Source organism: Apium graveolens, chromosome 5, assembly GCF_009905375.1.
Source record: "Apium graveolens cultivar Ventura chromosome 5, ASM990537v1, whole genome shotgun sequence".
NCBI lineage: Eukaryota > Viridiplantae > Streptophyta > Magnoliopsida > Apiales > Apiaceae > Apium > Apium graveolens.
Genome location: NC_133651.1, coordinates 8,361,030 through 8,378,911, shown reverse-complemented (window position 1 = coordinate 8,378,911; position 17,882 = coordinate 8,361,030). Strand labels below are relative to the sequence as shown.

Genomic DNA, 17,882 nt, shown 5'->3' with positions numbered 1-17,882 from the left:
AATGGTATATGTGTTCAATTCACAAACAAATCATGTCAAATTAATATAATACAAATCATTATAAAAAATGGGGCTCACCTGTGGGCCCCAATATGGGCCCCACAAGTGGACCCCATTTTTTTTTTACAAATTCAAAGTGCAAAGGTAACATATATAGTGTGATAGTATAGACATACATTGACGTTACCTTTGATGTCTATTATAACACAAAAGTACATGTTGCACCAGGGCAAAGGAAATGTTACCTTAGGGGCCAAAGGTAACTCGAAAAAGAGCAACTTAAATTTTATGTTACCTTAGGCCTTTTTCTGGCTGTGGTAACACTTTTTTGGGCCTGTTGTAACATTTTCTTGGTGTTGCTGTAGGCCATTTATGGTGTAGTGGTGGGTGGGAACTGGGGTGGGGGGTTATAAAGTAAAAATAAAAGTATTTTATTTTATTAATTTTGTTTTTATATAATGTAAAATCAACCGTCAGATTATTTTTTTAGTGGTTGAATCTCGTGCGTTGGATAAAAATCACGTGGATCGCTGACGTGTCACTATACTCAACTGTTATCGGTTGAATTTAGGAGTGTCATTTTATAAAATCAACCGAGATATACTATCTATTTTATTTTATAAAAAAGTTCAAATAATTTTTTAAAAATTATTATAATTATTTAATCATTCTTTTAATAAAAATTAAAATTTTTATAATTTGATTTAAGAGCTCCTTATTTTAATAAAAAATTTGGGACTAAAGAGTAGTAAGAAATACTCGTCAAACTACTCATTGATTGCTAAAATAGTTGAATGTTAAAATAGGAAACCAAAAAAATTTATTTTTTTCTAAAATTTTTATCATATCACTAATATATATATATATATCTTGACATCCTTAAGGTTGGATCATTCATAAATAATTTTTAAAAAATCGAAACATCAGTATGAGACTAAACACTAGTAAAGAGTACGGGTCAAACTAATAGTTGACTGTTAAAATAGGAAACCAAAAACATTTATTTTTTTATAAAGCTTTTACCATATCACTAAAATATATATATATATCTTGAAATCCTTAAGGTTGGATCATTCATAAATAATTTTTAAAAAATTGAAACATCAGTATGGGAGTATGAGACTAAACTCTAGTGAAAAGTACTTGTCAAACTAATAGTTGACTGTTAAAATAGGAAACCAAAAATATTTATTTATTTCTAAAAAATTTATCATATCACTAAAATATATATATCTTGACATCCTTAAGGTTGGATCATTCATAAATAATTTTAAAAAAAACACTACTAAGGAGTACAGGTCAAACTAATAGTTGACTGTTAAAATAGGAAACCAAAAACATTTATTTTTTTCTAAAACTTTTATCATATCACTAAAATATATATATCTTGACATCCTTAAGGTTGGATCATTCATAAATAATTTATAAAAAATCGAAACATCAGTATGGGACTAAACACTAGTAAGGAGTACGGGTCAAACTAATAGTTGACTGTTAAAATAGGAAACCAAAAACATTTATTTTTTTATAAAAACTTTTATCATATCACTAAAATATATATATCTTGATGTCCTTAAGGTTGTATCATTCATAAATAATTTTTAAAAAATCAAAACATCAGTATGGGACTAAACTCTAGTAAGAAGTACTTGTCAAACTAATAGTTGACTATTAAAATAGGAAACCAAAAATATTTATTTATTTCTAAAATTTTTATCATATCACTAAAAAATATATGTATATATAAATATATATCTTGACATTCTTAAGGTTGGATCATTCATAAATAATTTTGAAAAAATCAAAACATCAGTATGAGACTAAACTCTAGTGAGAAGTACATGTCAAACTAATAGTTGACTGTTAAAATAGGAAACCAAAAATATTTATTTTTTCTAAATTTTTTATCATATCACTAAAATATATATATCTTGACATTCTTAAGGTTGGATCATTCATAAATAATTTTTAAAAAATCGAAAAATATTAGTATGTGACTAAACACTAGTAAGGAGTATGAGTCAAACTAATAGTTGACTGTTAAAACCAAAAACATTTATTTTTTTCTAAAACTTTTATCATATCACTAAAATATATATATCTTGACATCCTTAAGATTGGATCATTCATAAATAATTTTTAAAAAATTGAAACATCAGTATGGGACTAAACACTAGTAAGGAGTACGACTCAAACAAATAGTTGACTATTAAAATAGGAAACCAAAAACATTTATTTTTTTCTAAAACTTTTATCATATCACTAAAATATATATATCTTGATATCCTTAAGGTTGAATCATTCATAAATTATTTTTAAAAAATCGAAACAGTAGTATGAGACTAAACTCTAGCAAGAAGTACTGTTCAAACTCATAGTTGACTGTTAAAATAGAAAACCAAAAACATTTATTTTTTTCTAAAACTTTTATCATATCACTATAATATATATATCCTGACATCCTTAAGGTTGGATCATTCATAAACAATTTATAAAAAATCGAAACATCAGTAAACTCTAGTAAGAAGTACTGGTCAAACTAATAGTTGACTGTTAAAATAGGAAACCAAAAACATTTAATTTTTTCTAAAACTTTTATCATATCGCTAAAATATATAGATCTTGACATCTTTAAGGTTGGAACATTCATAAATATTTTAAAAAAATTGTAACATCAATATGGGACTACTAGTCAAAATAGTAGTTGACTATTAAAATAGCAAATCAGATACATTTATTTTTTTCTAAAATTATTACCATAATACTCTGTAAGGTTGAATCATTCCTAAAAGTTTAAAAAAAATGGAAACATCAATATGGGACTAAACATTTGTAAGAAGTACTTGTCGAAAATAAACGAAAATAGTTAAATATATGTAAAAATAATAAAAAGTTAATTACAAGAATTAAGATGAATATATTATTATTATAAACTAACCACTTGTAGTTGAATTTAGCAAAATTAATTACAGAACATTCAACTATTGTAAAAATAATTGAAAATAGTTAAACTTATGTAAAAATATTAAAAATTAATTACAAGATCTAGAATGAATGTATAATTAATTTCTATTTACATATTTTAGCAATATTTAAAAATATTAATTTTATTTTTCTGATTTTTTTTAAAAAATTACTTTTTAAAATTTTAAGCTGATATTTGGCTCCAATTTTTCCCTCTCATTTTTTGGCGGGAAAATTCCATTGGCGGGAAAATGCCCTCAAATTTTTCTGGCAAGAATAAATTCAACCGTTTTCAGTTGTAAAAGGCTTCAGTTGTAATTATTGGGTTGAATTTATGCGAGGCTAAAGTAGACGGAATACGGTTGAATTTAGTGGAGCGGCTAAATTCAACCGTTTCCAGCTGTAATTGAGTTCGGTCGTATTGTAATTGCTTCTTAATTCGACCGCCTAAATACAACCGTTTTTAAATATGACTGTTGGCGGTTGAATTTAGCGGCGCCTCCTAAATTTAACCAGATATGGTTGTATTTGACCCTGGTTGTATTTATGTAGTTGAATTTAGCCTTATTTTCTTGTAGTGAATAGCCTCCCCTCGGTCTGACTATTGAGATCTCAACCCAAATCTCACATGAGTGAAAGGAAAATTTTCTTTAGATATATCATATAAGCACATTATTAACTCCTTTCCTATTAGTATGAGAGTCCAAAAACAATTATTTGCGGGCTTGACCCAAAATGAACATTATCATACTACTATGAAGTTATATATGGGTGCTAGGGGCCCAACATGTGTTATCAGAAGGTAAAGATTTAGAAGCTAGAACTTGAGGGTTGACGGGCTGCAAGTCCTATATATGGTGGAGAACCTTAAGTCTACTCGCAATTGAAGATTTGAGGTTGATGCATTATGTCGAAAGTCTTCATGCTAGAGGTCATCTGACAGTTTCAATAGATGAATAGCGGCAGTACAAGATGATCAGTCAAATTCATCTTAGGAGGTAAAGCCCCCAGAATTGTAGCTCTTGGTTTGAGGGGAGAATTGTGGGGGTATATTTTAACCCAATATCAGCATGGAGGAATGAAGGAAGAATACCCTTTAATATAAAGGAAAATAAACTAAAATGAAACAAGGGTTTTAATGCATATAAATGCTAACACACAACGCTCTACCTTCTATACATAAAGTTATTAGACATTTCTACATCTAATGTGTTATTTTGACTTATGTAACCTTTGATGATCTTTGGGTACAAATTTGTCCTTGGTATTTTTGATTTAGCTTAAGTTTCCTGTTTGTTAGTTATATATTACTTTTAGTCTTTAATAACTTTCCTCACATGTAGAATATAAAATCAACTTAATTTTTCAATTTTCGGGTGTGGAATCATGATAATTAATCATTTCCACAACTGTGCAATATCTTGTGTTTTCTCTGGAAGTTGGGGTTAGAGGGATTGCTTTAAACATTAAAAGTGGAATATAGTGTAGTTTGTGCTAAATTTGTTTCAGTAAAATTTTAACTATCTTCTTTCCATATGCAAATGTGCTGACGAGCATGATTTTAACTGTTTCTCTTTCATACAGATAATACTAGGAAACAGGTCTTTGTAATCTCAAGTGGACTACCAAAGAGGAGGATGCTTTAAAAGACGGAATACTAAGCACGGTGCTGGGAAAATAGGCCGATATTCTCAAAGACCACCAGTTCGGAAGTATCTTGCGTGCACGTTCTAATGTGGACCTCAAGGTATGATGAACTTTGCACACACCTTCTTTCATTGCTGATAAATACCTTACTCTCAGATTGAATAGTAATAAGAATCAGCTAATTATGCACATACTAGTATAATTACTGTCAGCAAGAATATATGCGAGCCTTCCTTGGTTCCATTATTATGTATCTTTTTCTCCACAATACTTTTGAATATAGTTGTCAGGACAAATGGAGAAATATGCTATTAGCAATGAATGGCAAGTCTCGAGACAGCTGCAAGACTGTTCAAAAGAATATCAAGATGACCAGCAGACAGGGTGATAAGTCTGCGGCTCTTATCTGTGAGAGCTGTGATGAAGGTAAAACTGATGAATTTGAGCCACTGTCCTCATCTATTTAAGCATTACAAGTGGGAAACTGAAAAACTAACAAGGTTGTCGTATCATATATATCCTCAATTCTCACACTTTAACAGTTAACATGAACTAGGTCTGTATATGGCTGTGGACTTGTTAGAATTCAAACCCTCATATGTATAAGTAAAAGCTGGCATCTAGAATTTGCAAAATAAAAAGTCAGGTATTAAATAAGTATCCAGCTGTGTGTACCAGATAATAAGGAAGAGTACGTGAAATGTAATTGCAGCAGCACAACTATATATTTTCAGGATAAGAGTTAAATGAGGAAGAGTCCAGCAAGATGTCAAACTATTCATATTGTCTAGAAGGATGGAAGCTGCTTGTCATCTGTAAGTTCTTAAATGAAGCCCTGCAAATAAGGTAGGCTGAGTTGAAGATTGCACAAAACACGGAACCTAGATATTGAAATTTGATATGCTTGTATTAAATGTATGTCTATGTAAGCAATTAGGTCAGCAACAATATTACTTAAGCAATTAGGTCATCATCTCAGAGCCTATAAATAAGGCATTCCTGCATTCTTGTATACTACACCAATAGTGAAATTCATAGAGAGAAATAAAAGAGCTGAAGCCCTTGTGAGAGAAAAAATAGCAGTGTGTGTAAACACTTATATTTATAAGTTGTATTACTATTATTAAGAAATAAGAGTAATCTCCTATTACTGTGTTGTTATATTAATATTATTGTAATATTTTGGTATAAAGCCCATCTACGTTTCCAACAAGTGGTATCCGAGCCAGCGTTCCGTTCAAGAAAATGGCGAATATGGTGTAGCCCAACATTCCGAAGTTGACGGCGACAAATTACGGGAATTGGAGTATCCAAATGAAGGTGTTACTCGGTTCCTACGATAATTGGGATATTGTCGAAAGTGGGTTTAATGAGCCCGCAGATGCAACCGCTGAAGCAGCACTTCCAAATGCCGAGAAGACGGCGTTAAAGGAGTCCCGTAAAAAGGACAAAAAGGCGTTGTACACAATTTTTCAAGGTGTTGATGAATCTACCTTTGAAAAAATTTCAGAAGCAAAAACAGCAAAAGATGCGTGGGAGATTTTGCAGAAATCATTCCAAGGCGTGGAGAAAGTAAAAAAGGTGCGGATCCAAGTTCTTCGTGGCAAGTTCGAAAATATTAAAATGAAGGCCTCAGAAAATATTGGTGAATATGTTACTCGTTTAAAAACAGTGACAAATGAGATGAAGAGAAATGGAGAAAGTCTCGATGATGTTCGGGTCATGGAAAAATTACTCCGTTCGTTGATGAGAAAATTTGATTACGTGGTTACTTCTATCGAGGAGTCAAAAGATTTGTCCAAAATTTCCATTGATGAGCTAGTTGGTTCACTTCAAGCGCATGAGCAGCGGATGAACCAGTATGATGATACAAGCCATTTAGAAAAGGCGTTGCAAAGTAAGGTGTCCATTGGTGAAAGTTCAAGCAGTAGCAGTTCTGGTCGTGGAAGAGGTGGCTTTAGAGGTGGCTACCGTGGTGGAAGAGGACGTGGAAGACAGTCCTTCAACAGAAGCCAGAACACTGAAGGTTATCGTCCATCTGGCCATGGTCAGAATTTTAGAGGACGAGGACGAGGAGGATTTCAACGAGGTGACAAGTCTCAATTTCAGTGCTATAATTGCAATAAATTTGGCCATTTCAGTTATGAATGTAGATCACCGAAAGTGGAAGAAAGAAGTCATTTTGCAGCAGCAAAAGAAGACAAAGATATTGGCACTGCTATGTTCCTCACTTATAAAGGCGACGAGGAGAGCAAGAAAAATGTTTGGTATCTTGACTCTGGTGCGAGCAACCACATGACGGGCCACAAGGATTTATTTACGGAGATAGACGAGACCATCAGCGGAGAAGTTACGTTTGGTGATTTATCGAAGATTCCAGTCAAAGGTAAAGGTACAATTACGATTGTATTGAAGAATGGTGAGAAAAAGTTTATTAATGATGTTTACCATATACCTGCTTTGAAAAGTAACATCATCAGTCTTGGCCAACTTGGGGAGAAAGGACATTATATACAGATGCAGGATAATTCTCTCGTCATCAGGAATCGGGATCAAGAATTAATTGCAGATGTGGAGATGTCAAAGAATCGTTTGTTTACACTTGATATACAGACGAAGATGCAGAGGTGTTTGAAGATGGTCATTAAAAATGACTCGTGGTTATGGAATTTAAGATATGGTCATCTTGGTTTTTCTGGTTTAAAATTATTGTCAAAGACGATGACGGTGATAACCGGAACATTGAAGATGACGGAGACGATGATCAAACTCCTCCACCAAGTCCAAATCAACAAACTTTTGGATCAACACCATCCACGGGAGGAAGCAGCAGTTCAGGGGGAGCGCCAAGGAAAATGCGGAGTTTGGATAATATATATGAAGCAACAAGTCCGGTACAAACTACCTTTGATTATTCATTGTTTTGCTTAATGGCTGAGTGTGATCCAGTTACATTTGAGGAAGCTTCTGAAGAAAGCAAATGGAATAAAGCCATGGATGAAAAAATTGGCGCAATCAAGAAAAATGATACATGGGAGCTCACAGATCTTCCAGAAGGACACAAAGCAATTGGTGTCAAGTGGGTCTACAAGACAAAGACAAATCAGGATGGTGAAGTGGAAAAGCACAAGGCGAGGCTAGTGGCTAAAGGCTACAAGCAGCGATATGGCATTGACTATGATGAGGTATTTGCTCCAGTTGCAAGAGTTGATACCATAAGACTGCTTACAGCAATTGCAGCTCAAAATCAATGGAAGATTTTTCAGATGGACGTGAAGTCGGCATTTCTGAATGGTTATCTTGAAGAAGAAGTCTATATTGAGCAGCCTCCCGAATATGTTCATAAAGGCAAGGAAGATAAAGTTTATCGGCTAAGAAAAGCATTATATGGTTTGAAGCAAGCTCCGCGAGCATGGAATACAAGGGTTGATGAATATTTTCAGAAAAATGGTTTCGTGAAGAGTCCATACGAGCATGCCCTCTATACAAAGACAAATTCAGGGGGAGATATTATGATCGTGTGCTTGTACGTGGATGACATGATCTTTACAGGAAACAACCCTGGTATGTTTGATGATTTTAAGAAAGTTATGACTAACGAATTTGAGATGACAGATATTGGTCAAATGTCATACTTTCTTGGAGTCGAGGTGAAGCAAAAGAAAGATGGGATTTTTATGTCTCATAAAAAATATGCGGAGCAAATTTTAAAGAAGTTCAAAATGGAGGAATGCAAGCCGGTGAGCACACCAGCAGAAGCAAGCATAAAGCTCAGAATTGATTCAACGAGGGAGTCGGTAAATCCGACATTGTTCAAAAGTTTGGTTGGAAGTCTGAGGTACCTAACTTTTACTCGTCCGGATATCATGTATGCGGTTGGACTGGTTAGTAGGTACATGGAGAAGCCGAAGCAAGATCACTTCATGGCAGCTAAAAGAATTTTGAGATACATTAAAGGTACACTTGATCATGGTTTATTTTACACTCATTCTCAAGATTCAAAATTAGTTGGCTACTCAGACAGTGATTATGGTGGAGATTTGGATGACGGGAAAAGCACTTCAGGTTATGCTTTTCATATTGGTTCAGCAATATTTTCGTGGTCATCAAAGAAGCAACAAACAGTTGCTCTCTCAACATGTGAGGCGGAGTATATGGCAGCAGCAGCATGCGCATGTCAAGCTATGTGGCTAGGCTACATATTGGGCGAGTTAAATCTTGCAAAGGTTGATCCGATTACTATTTATGTGGATAATAAATCTGCTATTTCACTCGCGAAAAATCCAGTATCCCACAGTCGAAGCAAGCACATTAATATTAAATATCATTTTCTTCGAGAAAAGATAAATGATAAAATTGTGGAATTGGTGCACTGCAGAACAGAAGAAAATTTAGCCGATATTTTCACAAAGCCATTGAAGCCAGAGATATTTTTGAAAATGAAAAAGAAACTCAGAATGCAGAATCGGGTTTGAGGGGGAGTGTTAGAATTCAAACCCTCATATGTATAAGTAAAAGCTGGCATCTAGAATTTGCAAAATAAAAAGTCAGGTATTAAATAAGTATCCAGCTGTGTGTACCAGATAATAAGGAAGAGTACGTGAAATGTAATTGCAGCAGCACAACTATATATTTTCAGGATAAGAGTTGAATGAGGAAGAGTCCAGCAAGATGTCAAACTATTCATATTGTCTAGAAGGATGGAAGCTGCTTGTCATCTGTAAGTTCTTAAATGAAGCCCTGCAAATAAGGTAGGCTGAGTTGAAGATTGCACAAAACACGGAACCTAGATATTGAAATTTGATATGCTTGAATTAAATGTATGTCTATGTAAGCAATTAGGTCAGCAACAATATTACTTAAGCAATTAGGTCATCATCTCAGAGCCTATAAATAAGGCATTCCTGCATTCTTGTATACTACACCAATAGTGAAATTCATAGAGAGAAATAAAAGAGCTGAAGCCCTTGTGAGAGAAAAAATAGCAGTGTGTGTAAACACTTATATTTATAAGTTGTATTACTATTATTAAGAAATAAGAGTAATCTCCTATTACTGTGTTGTTATATTAATATTATTGTAATATTTTGGTATAAAGCCCATTTACGTTTCCAACAGGACTTGTATCTTTTTCGGGTGCAACTAAATTAGAACTTGATAATAATTAGTAAAATCTAGTATGTGTGTTAAGTTAGGAAACATATTTATTTAATTACCGATTGTTCAAGTGCCAATATCTGGTTGCACCACTGCTGAATTAGTGGTGATAGCTGATAACTATGTATGATCCAGCCAAAATCCACATATATATGTATATCTCTTTTTGGAGAAGATGTGGAACAAATAATTATTAATAGCACCTTAATTGCAAGCCAACACATCTAATTTTAGCGTAATTTTTTACTCTCTATGTATACTGAATATCAATATTAGAAATGCAGGTTTGATGACTGCAAACTAGAAGATCTAAGGAATGTCAAGCAGCAATCTATTTCTACCAAAATACAGGTTGTTTTCAAACTGTATTTAGGTTATACTTCACAACTTGCTGATGTTTCAGAATAATATTGATAATAATGAAACTTTATGAGCTAGGGTCTCTTAAGTTCAGCGGATATATTCATATATTTCCGAGATCAATCTTTTTCATGTTAATATCTAATGAAGTGTTGATAAATATTGCAAAGAATCATGTCAAATCATTCTAACGATATATGTAGAATGAAGTGTTAATATTGTAACGACGCTATAAGATTTTATTTGCAAAAGCCATTGCCACCGCTGAATTTGGAAACATTTTCTTTGGGAAACATGAGAACTGTTGCAGTTGATGGAAAACTCATCAAGGTAATTAACATTTTCCTCTTCAGAGGAGAAAATAAAGCAGAATTTTTTAATTTATTGTCTTTGCTGCAACCTGGTTGCTATGCCTTTATTTTGTAAGACTGTTTGATTCACATAGAGGGTTAATAAATAAATTAGATATACCTTATGGCCCGTTTGGGAAACTAGATTTCATTTGAAATTTTGGATTTGATCAAATAAGCTGTTTGAGAATTTGGATTTCATTTGAAATCCAGGACATTCAAATATTAGTATAAACATGAGAATTTGAAATGACAACTCAAATACTGTCATTTGAAATCCCTAATTTAAAATGAAATGTAAGTTTCCAAACGCCCTCTTAGAGTATTGCTAAAATCAACAAGTATATTGAGTTCATAGGTCAAATATTTTCTTTTTGTTTCTTATTTAATTCATAGTGAAGTTTCTACTTTGAGATGTTATTCCTGTAATTATAAGCTTGCATTGCTTATTTGCTGATATCGACAAGCATATTAACGTCTTAGGTCAAGTGCTCATTTGTTTCTTGTTGATTTGACTGTGAAATTTCTACTTTAAGTTGTAAATCACAGGCCTCCAAAAATAGCGAAATATAAAGATTTAGTTTCTTGCGTTTTAGGAAACTTATCTAGTATGTACTGATTAATCATTTCTCAATACAATCTATGTTGTTTTCGCTAGACCTGGTAAAATCTCATTTAGTACTTAAAAATGGTCCAGTTTTACAAACGCCTTACATCCCCAAACTTTCATAAAGTTCATGCCTGACCGTTTCTCTTTCCATATCTCATATGGAGTCTTTTGAACCTTCTTAGTAGGAACACGGTTAAGTGTGAAAACCGCTGTTTCTAGAGCGTAACCCCAGAAACTAATTGGAAGATCTGCATGACTCATCATCGATCGCACCATGTCCAACAAGGTGCGATTTCTCCTCTTTGAAACTCCATTCCATTGAGGTGTTCCTGGCGGAGTGAGTTGTGATACAATACCACTCTCTTTCAAATACTCTCTAAATTCGGTGCTTAAGTATTCACCCCCACGATCGGATCGTAAGATCTTAATACTTGCATCTCCGCCAATTTGCTTCTCTACTTCAACCTTGTATTCTTTAAATTTTTCAAAAGAATCGGATTTGTTCTTCATAAGATATACATATCCATATCTACTGAAATCATCAGTAAATGTTATGAAGTAGTAGTAGCCTCCTCTAGCCATTACACGCAGTGGGCCACATACATCACTATATATTAGCTCCAGACGTTTAGTGGCCCTTTGACCCTTACCAGTGAAAGGGGCTTTAGTCATCTTACCAAGCAAACAAGATTCGCATTCTTGGTATGATTCAAAATCAAACTTATCCAAGTATCCATCCTTATGTAATTTGGATATGCGTGCCTCATTTATGTGGCCTAGACGACAATGCCAGATGTATGTTTGATTTGAGTCATTCATTTTAAGTCATTTGTTTTCTATATTACAGACAGGGTTATCTAAATCAAGAACATATAAACCATTAAATAAAGGCGCAACACCATAGGTTAAATCATTCAAAGCAAAAGAGCAACTGTTGTTCTTTATTGTAAACAAAAAACCTTTCTTGTCCAAACAAGAAACAGAAATAATGTTTCTGCGAATCGCAGGCACGTAAAAACAGTCTTCTTGTTCTAAAACAAGCCCAGAGGGCATAGATAAATAATAAGTCCCTACAGCTAAAGCATCAACTTTTGCTCCATTGCCTACTCTTAGGTCCACTTCTCCCTTAGCCAAAGTTCTACTTCTCTGCAGGCCCTGCACATTTATACAAATATGAGAAGCACATCCAGTATCAAATACCCAAGATGTAGAAATAGAAAAATTGACTTCTATAACATAAATACCTGATCCAGAAATCTGAACTGCTTTCTTTTTCTTCAGATCCTCCAAGTAAATTGGACAGTTTCTCTTCCAGTGACCATCTTTCTTACAGTAGTGACATTCACCCTTGGCCACACCACCTTTAGGCTTTAAAGCCTGTTTAGGACCTGACTTTGGTTTGGGTGTAGAATCAGATCCAATCTTCTTCTTACCCTTCCATTTGCCCTTTCCTTTGGCCGTACCTTTATTTTCCACCATCAGTATGGGAGCAGGTTCAGCTGTCTTCATGTTGGTCTCATATGTTCTCAACATATGCAACAATTCAGTAGGTGTTTTGTCAAATTCATTCATATTGTAGTTCACAACAAACTGAGTGAATTTGTTGTTCAAAGAATTCATGATTAGGTCAATACCAGTTTCCGGACCAATCGGGAAACCCAAAGTTTCAAGGTACTCAATGTAACCAATCATCTTCAGAACATGTGGGCCAACTGGTTCACTCGCCCCTTGTTTGCAATTAAAAAGTGACTTACTCGTGTTGAACCTTTCTTGACGAGTTTGGCTTGCAAACATGCTTTGCAAGTGCTCATTGATAGTATATGCATCCATATGCACATGCTGTCTTTGAAGCTCAGCACTCATAGTTGCCAACATAAGACATGCAACATCATTTGCATCATTCTCATCCCTTGTGCGTGCTGCTCATTCATCAGCAGTAGCACCCTCAAGAAGGGGGCCTGGAGGATGAATATCAATGACATGAAGCTTGCGCTCCTGCCTGAGGACAATCCTCAAATTCCTCTGCCAGTCTAGGAAGTTGTTTCCTCCTGTCAGCTTGTCCTTCTCAAGGACTGAACGTACGGATAGTGTGTTTGTGTTGTTTGCCATTACTCAGTATCTACAATAATAAATGTGCAAAATAAACATTAGATTGTCTGAGTTAAAATTTTATGTTCATATGATTATGATATATTCATAATATATCTCCCACTATTTTTTTATCAAATTAATAGCCCTAACTATTAATTCGGAAAGTATATCCCATAAATCTTTCTAGTGAGCCAAGATCCATATTTCGTCATGTTCTCAAACGGCTGTAATTCACTTAAAATATTGTTTAATCATTCTCTTTATGTTTTAATTTAAGAAAGTATAAAAGCCCCTTTGAATTCTTATTTTCACTTTACGCTTTCTTGCAATTTTTCAAAAGCTTTTACTCTCTTTCTCTCCCAAAACTCTCAACCTTTCTCTGCAACCTCTACCCACTACAATGGCACCAGTAGTAAAGATAATGTCCCAATCTGGATTTGTCTATGAGAAAAACAATTTCGTAGCTTTGGTGGAAAAGAACGAAGCCCACTCAGATTATCACAAGATGATGGACTTCATCAAAAACTGCAAACTAAGCTATGCAATGCTGGAAGCCCCAACAATTTACTGTGAGGTAATTGAGGAGATTTGGACAACTGCAGAGTTCAACCCTACTGATATAACCATGACTTTATCTCTCAAAGGTAAAGATTACTGTATTAACTGTGATGATATACAGTCCTGTTTTAAACTACCTGAAAATAATCCCATGACATAACACACTAATAATGATGTATCTAGCATGTTAGATTCCATAGGCTATTCCTTTGATTCTGCTAGTTTAGGAAGTATTAGGAGAAAAAGCCTTAGGAAAGAATGGAGTTTTCTTGGTGATGCCTTTATCAAGGTTTTCTCTGGGAAAATTAGTAATTTTGATGCAATAACTTCATCTCTTATTAATATGCTCTATATGCTAGTTTCTAATAGGTACTTTAATTTTAGCAATTATGTTATGCTAGAATTGGGTACTAGGTTAGGTAACAAGGCTAATAGACCTCATAACATCTACTATGCTAGATTCTTTATGTTATTGGCTAACCATGCTGCTGAAGGTTTGGTCATAACCAATGAGAGTAATAAACTCAAATGCTGGGCACAAGAGAAGAGGGTCCTTGCAGACCTTTTGAGAATTAACCCCAATAATCAGGTGCCATTGGTATACTTACCAATCATGAATGCACCTCAGGTAAGTGAGGTAAATACTTCTTTAACTCCTACTACTTCCAACCCCATCATTTCTTTGCCTTCAAGTGTAAATATTGAATTTGTGTCTTTGTCCCAACAGATTCCTACCAAGGCCACCAAACCTAAAGTTTCAAAACCAAAGTCAAAGAAAGCCACCTCTGTTGTTTCTCAAAAGACAACAGTTGTAACAACTACCATAAACCTTGAGGGGAGTGAACAGGGTGTGAGTGGTGAGGGGAGGGGTGAACATCAACAAAACCCCCAGGATAAGGTAGGAGAGGTGAGTGGTACCCCAGCTAGCCAAGCCACAGTTTTTCAAAAGACTGTGGTGGTTGAAAATGATTCAAACTCATCCCTAGGTGCATCCTCCCAAAAGGGTGCAACTATTGAAAATAGTCCCCAACCAGGGACACATAACAAAAGAGGGAGGGACACTGAAGCCACACACTCACCTGTAAAAGCCTTTACAAGAAGAAAAAAGGTCAAAACCCTAGTTTCCACACAGGGTGCACACACTGCACAGATACACCCACCTGTATCTATGCCTTCTCAAATTCAGCTTAATGTGACTCCAACAAATGTGGAGTCACAACCCCATTCTCTCAAAATTGACACACATCAATCACCAAATTCTCCATCACCATCTCTGGATGTGGACATGATATTCACATCAATTCCTGATTCGCCCTCTTTACAACTCAGGGATGAGCCCCACTCAAATACTGGTGATCATCATCTTTTAGATGATTTGTTGGATCATCAGCCAATTCTTTCAGACTTAGTTGAAGAATCTATGTCACCTAAATTAAAATCAATCCACACAGATTCAACAATTATGTCACTTTCAATTTTTACTTCTTTTACTTCTTCAACGGATATCTCTCATCCGTTGACAAGTGGTTGTTCTTCAACGCATAAGCTTAAAATCAGTTATCCGTTGATACCATCAATTTCCACTTCAACGGATACTCCTTATCCGTTGATAGCCTCTACACAAACAACTAAATTAATTCCAAGTGTAGAAGACATGGTTACTGTACAATCACTTCTAGGATTGAGGGAAGGGAGTGAAAATTTGAGTGAGAGGCTGGGTTGCTCCCAGGCAAAAAGAGAGCTTGAGAGTCTAAATATGCATGCAATTTCTTCCAGCATGGCAAAAGAAAGTGAGAGGAGTGCCACCTTAGTAGGTGAAGGTGAGGGTGTGAGGAGTGTGAGCCAGGGGGAGCCCCTGATGCAAGAAAAGAGAGAAATTGAGAGAAAGGCAGGTACAGAAGGTATACGGGAGGATCCAACCATTGCTCATGAGTCAATGATTGTGGATGATGCTGAAAAGGAAAGACAATTTCAGCAACATTATAAAGCTATAATTGATAACATTTCCTTGGATGCTGACACTTTTACTCATCCTGTGTCAGCCTATCAACTGTTGGCTACTCAGGGCAATGAGGAGGCAGAGAAGATTTTAAATCTAGTACATACTTCAGAATCTCTACAAAGGGATAAAGCTACTGTCAATTTGATGCCTTCTACAGCTGGTGAGCCATCTGAAGAATTTGGAGTAAATTCTAATGATGATGACTCTGTTTCATTTGATGGAAGCATGAACTTAGGGGGAGATGAAGGCCCGAGTTCTATTCCAAATTTACCTGAATGGGCATTGACAAAGGAGTCTACACCAGGACAATTCAATGTATCCTTAGTCAAACAAGTCATGTCTATCCAAAAGGCCATTCAGAACACCTCAAATGCTGGTACCAAGAATATTCTTCAAGCCCACTTATATTCTCTAGATCTCATGAAGCTACAACAATTAAGACAAAATCTGAGTGTGGATGAACTCAAGAAGGATATAACTGAATTGAAGTCCTACAATTCTGAGAAGCTGGATTCAATCATGCCCTTTGGTACCATGCAGGACCTGTTACTAAGACTGAGAAGAGAATCAGATGCTGAAAAGAAGCTGGCCAAATTGGAGGACATAGTTCAAGTTATTGAAAACTTTGTGGTCACCATTCTTCAAAATCAACAGTCTCAGACTAGTCTTCTAATGCAACTGGCTAAAGCACAAGGCTTGACTCCTCTCATTGATGATAACAAAACGGGGGAGAATAAAGTGGAAGGGGGAGGAGAACCATCTACAGGGGAGCCATCTACAAACATTCAAATATCCAAAGTGCTAGTTCCTGCCATCACTACTTATCCAACACTTCAAATTAAAGGAAAGCTTGATGGAATTAATCTAATCTAGCTAGCAGCAGCTGAGATGAAGGTGAAAGAGCAAAGGAGAAAATTGATAAAAGGATGCAACAGGTGTTTGGCTCTACAACTATAAAATCCTTATCTGTGAAACATAGCACAAAAGTTGAGCAAATCACAATGGAGCTCAATCCAGTAAGGAGGAATAAGGTTGGAGAAACTTCTTTCAGGGACCTGAAGCCCATGGTACTCAAGACATCCACTAGATTCAACAAGGACTCTACAAAGAACCCTCTAAACTTTGTTCAACTAAAAAAAGTGGATTTTCCTCTTCCAAAGCCTGATGAAGACAAAGTTTTGGGTAATAACATCATAAAGCATAAAGAGACCAAGGATGTAGTGGAAAGAATGAATATGGCTATCATCTATAGAGAGGGAAAGAGTATCTGTGTGATGCAAGGACATCCCAAATTCTCAATAGCCAAGAGGGAAGAAACCATGAGGTTAAAGGAAGAAGCTAAAAAGCTGAAGGCTGACAAAAGAGCACAAACAAAGCTTGAAAAAATGCTAAAGCCAAGTCAGACTGAAGAAAAGAATAAGATTGAAGACAAAAGTGAAGAAGACAAGATTGAAAGCAGAAATGTGGATATGGGGAATGTGGTTGGTGAGAGTGTGCAGAAAGGGAACAGAAAGAAGGCCAATGCAAAAAGGAAGAGTGGAGATGACACTGTGGAAACCTAATCAAAATCTAAACCACTACCTTCCATTCCTGAACCTTTTGTTGCTGATCCCAGTATAAATGTCCATGGTGAACCAATCATCCCTAAAGAGGAACCTATTGATTGGGACACCATCAACTTGCCTACCTTCCTAACTACCTCTCCACCACCAAAGAAACTGAAAAGAAAATCCAAATCAACACCTCCCCTAACCTCAAGTAAATTCACTCAGAAACATAAACTTAAGCCTAAGCCACAAGCCTCAAAGGATGATTATGTTCACATTTGTGACATAAAAGAGTATACAGATATTGAACTCTATCTGGATGAGCTGGAGGAAGTAAGGGGAATAAGTTCCTACAAACAGCTCCCAGAAAGGCTAGTGTTCAAGTATAAAGGAAGTGAGGAAAGGACTTGGCCTCTTCAAAGAATTCTAAATGAGTGCTATTCTACCTTGGTTAGAGTCTACTCAGCTATCAAAAGGGATTCTGGCTTTACCAGGACTGCCAAAACTGAGATTCTCAACAAGATTGCCAATATAAGGAAAACTTGGCGGGAGTCTAATTCCTTGCCTAGAACATTACGCATCCCTGAGCATGGAAT

At 35.4% G+C, this 17,882-nt stretch overlaps 1 protein-coding gene across 1 annotated transcript; it reads left to right on the top strand.

Moving 5' to 3' along the window:
- Window positions 1-5,925: 5,925 nt before the first annotated feature.
- On the top strand, window positions 5,926-7,542 carry LOC141659753 (uncharacterized). The gene has a single exon (XM_074466680.1). The coding sequence runs from the start codon at window positions 5,926-5,928 to the stop codon at window positions 7,540-7,542; it is 1,617 nt and encodes a 538-aa protein (XP_074322781.1).
- The last annotated feature ends 10,340 nt before the right edge of the window (window positions 7,543-17,882 follow it).

Coding starts and splice junctions, on each gene's coding strand:
- LOC141659753 (XM_074466680.1), top strand. CDS start 5,926: ATGAAGGTGTTACTCGGTTCCTACGATAATTGGGATATTGTCGAAAGT.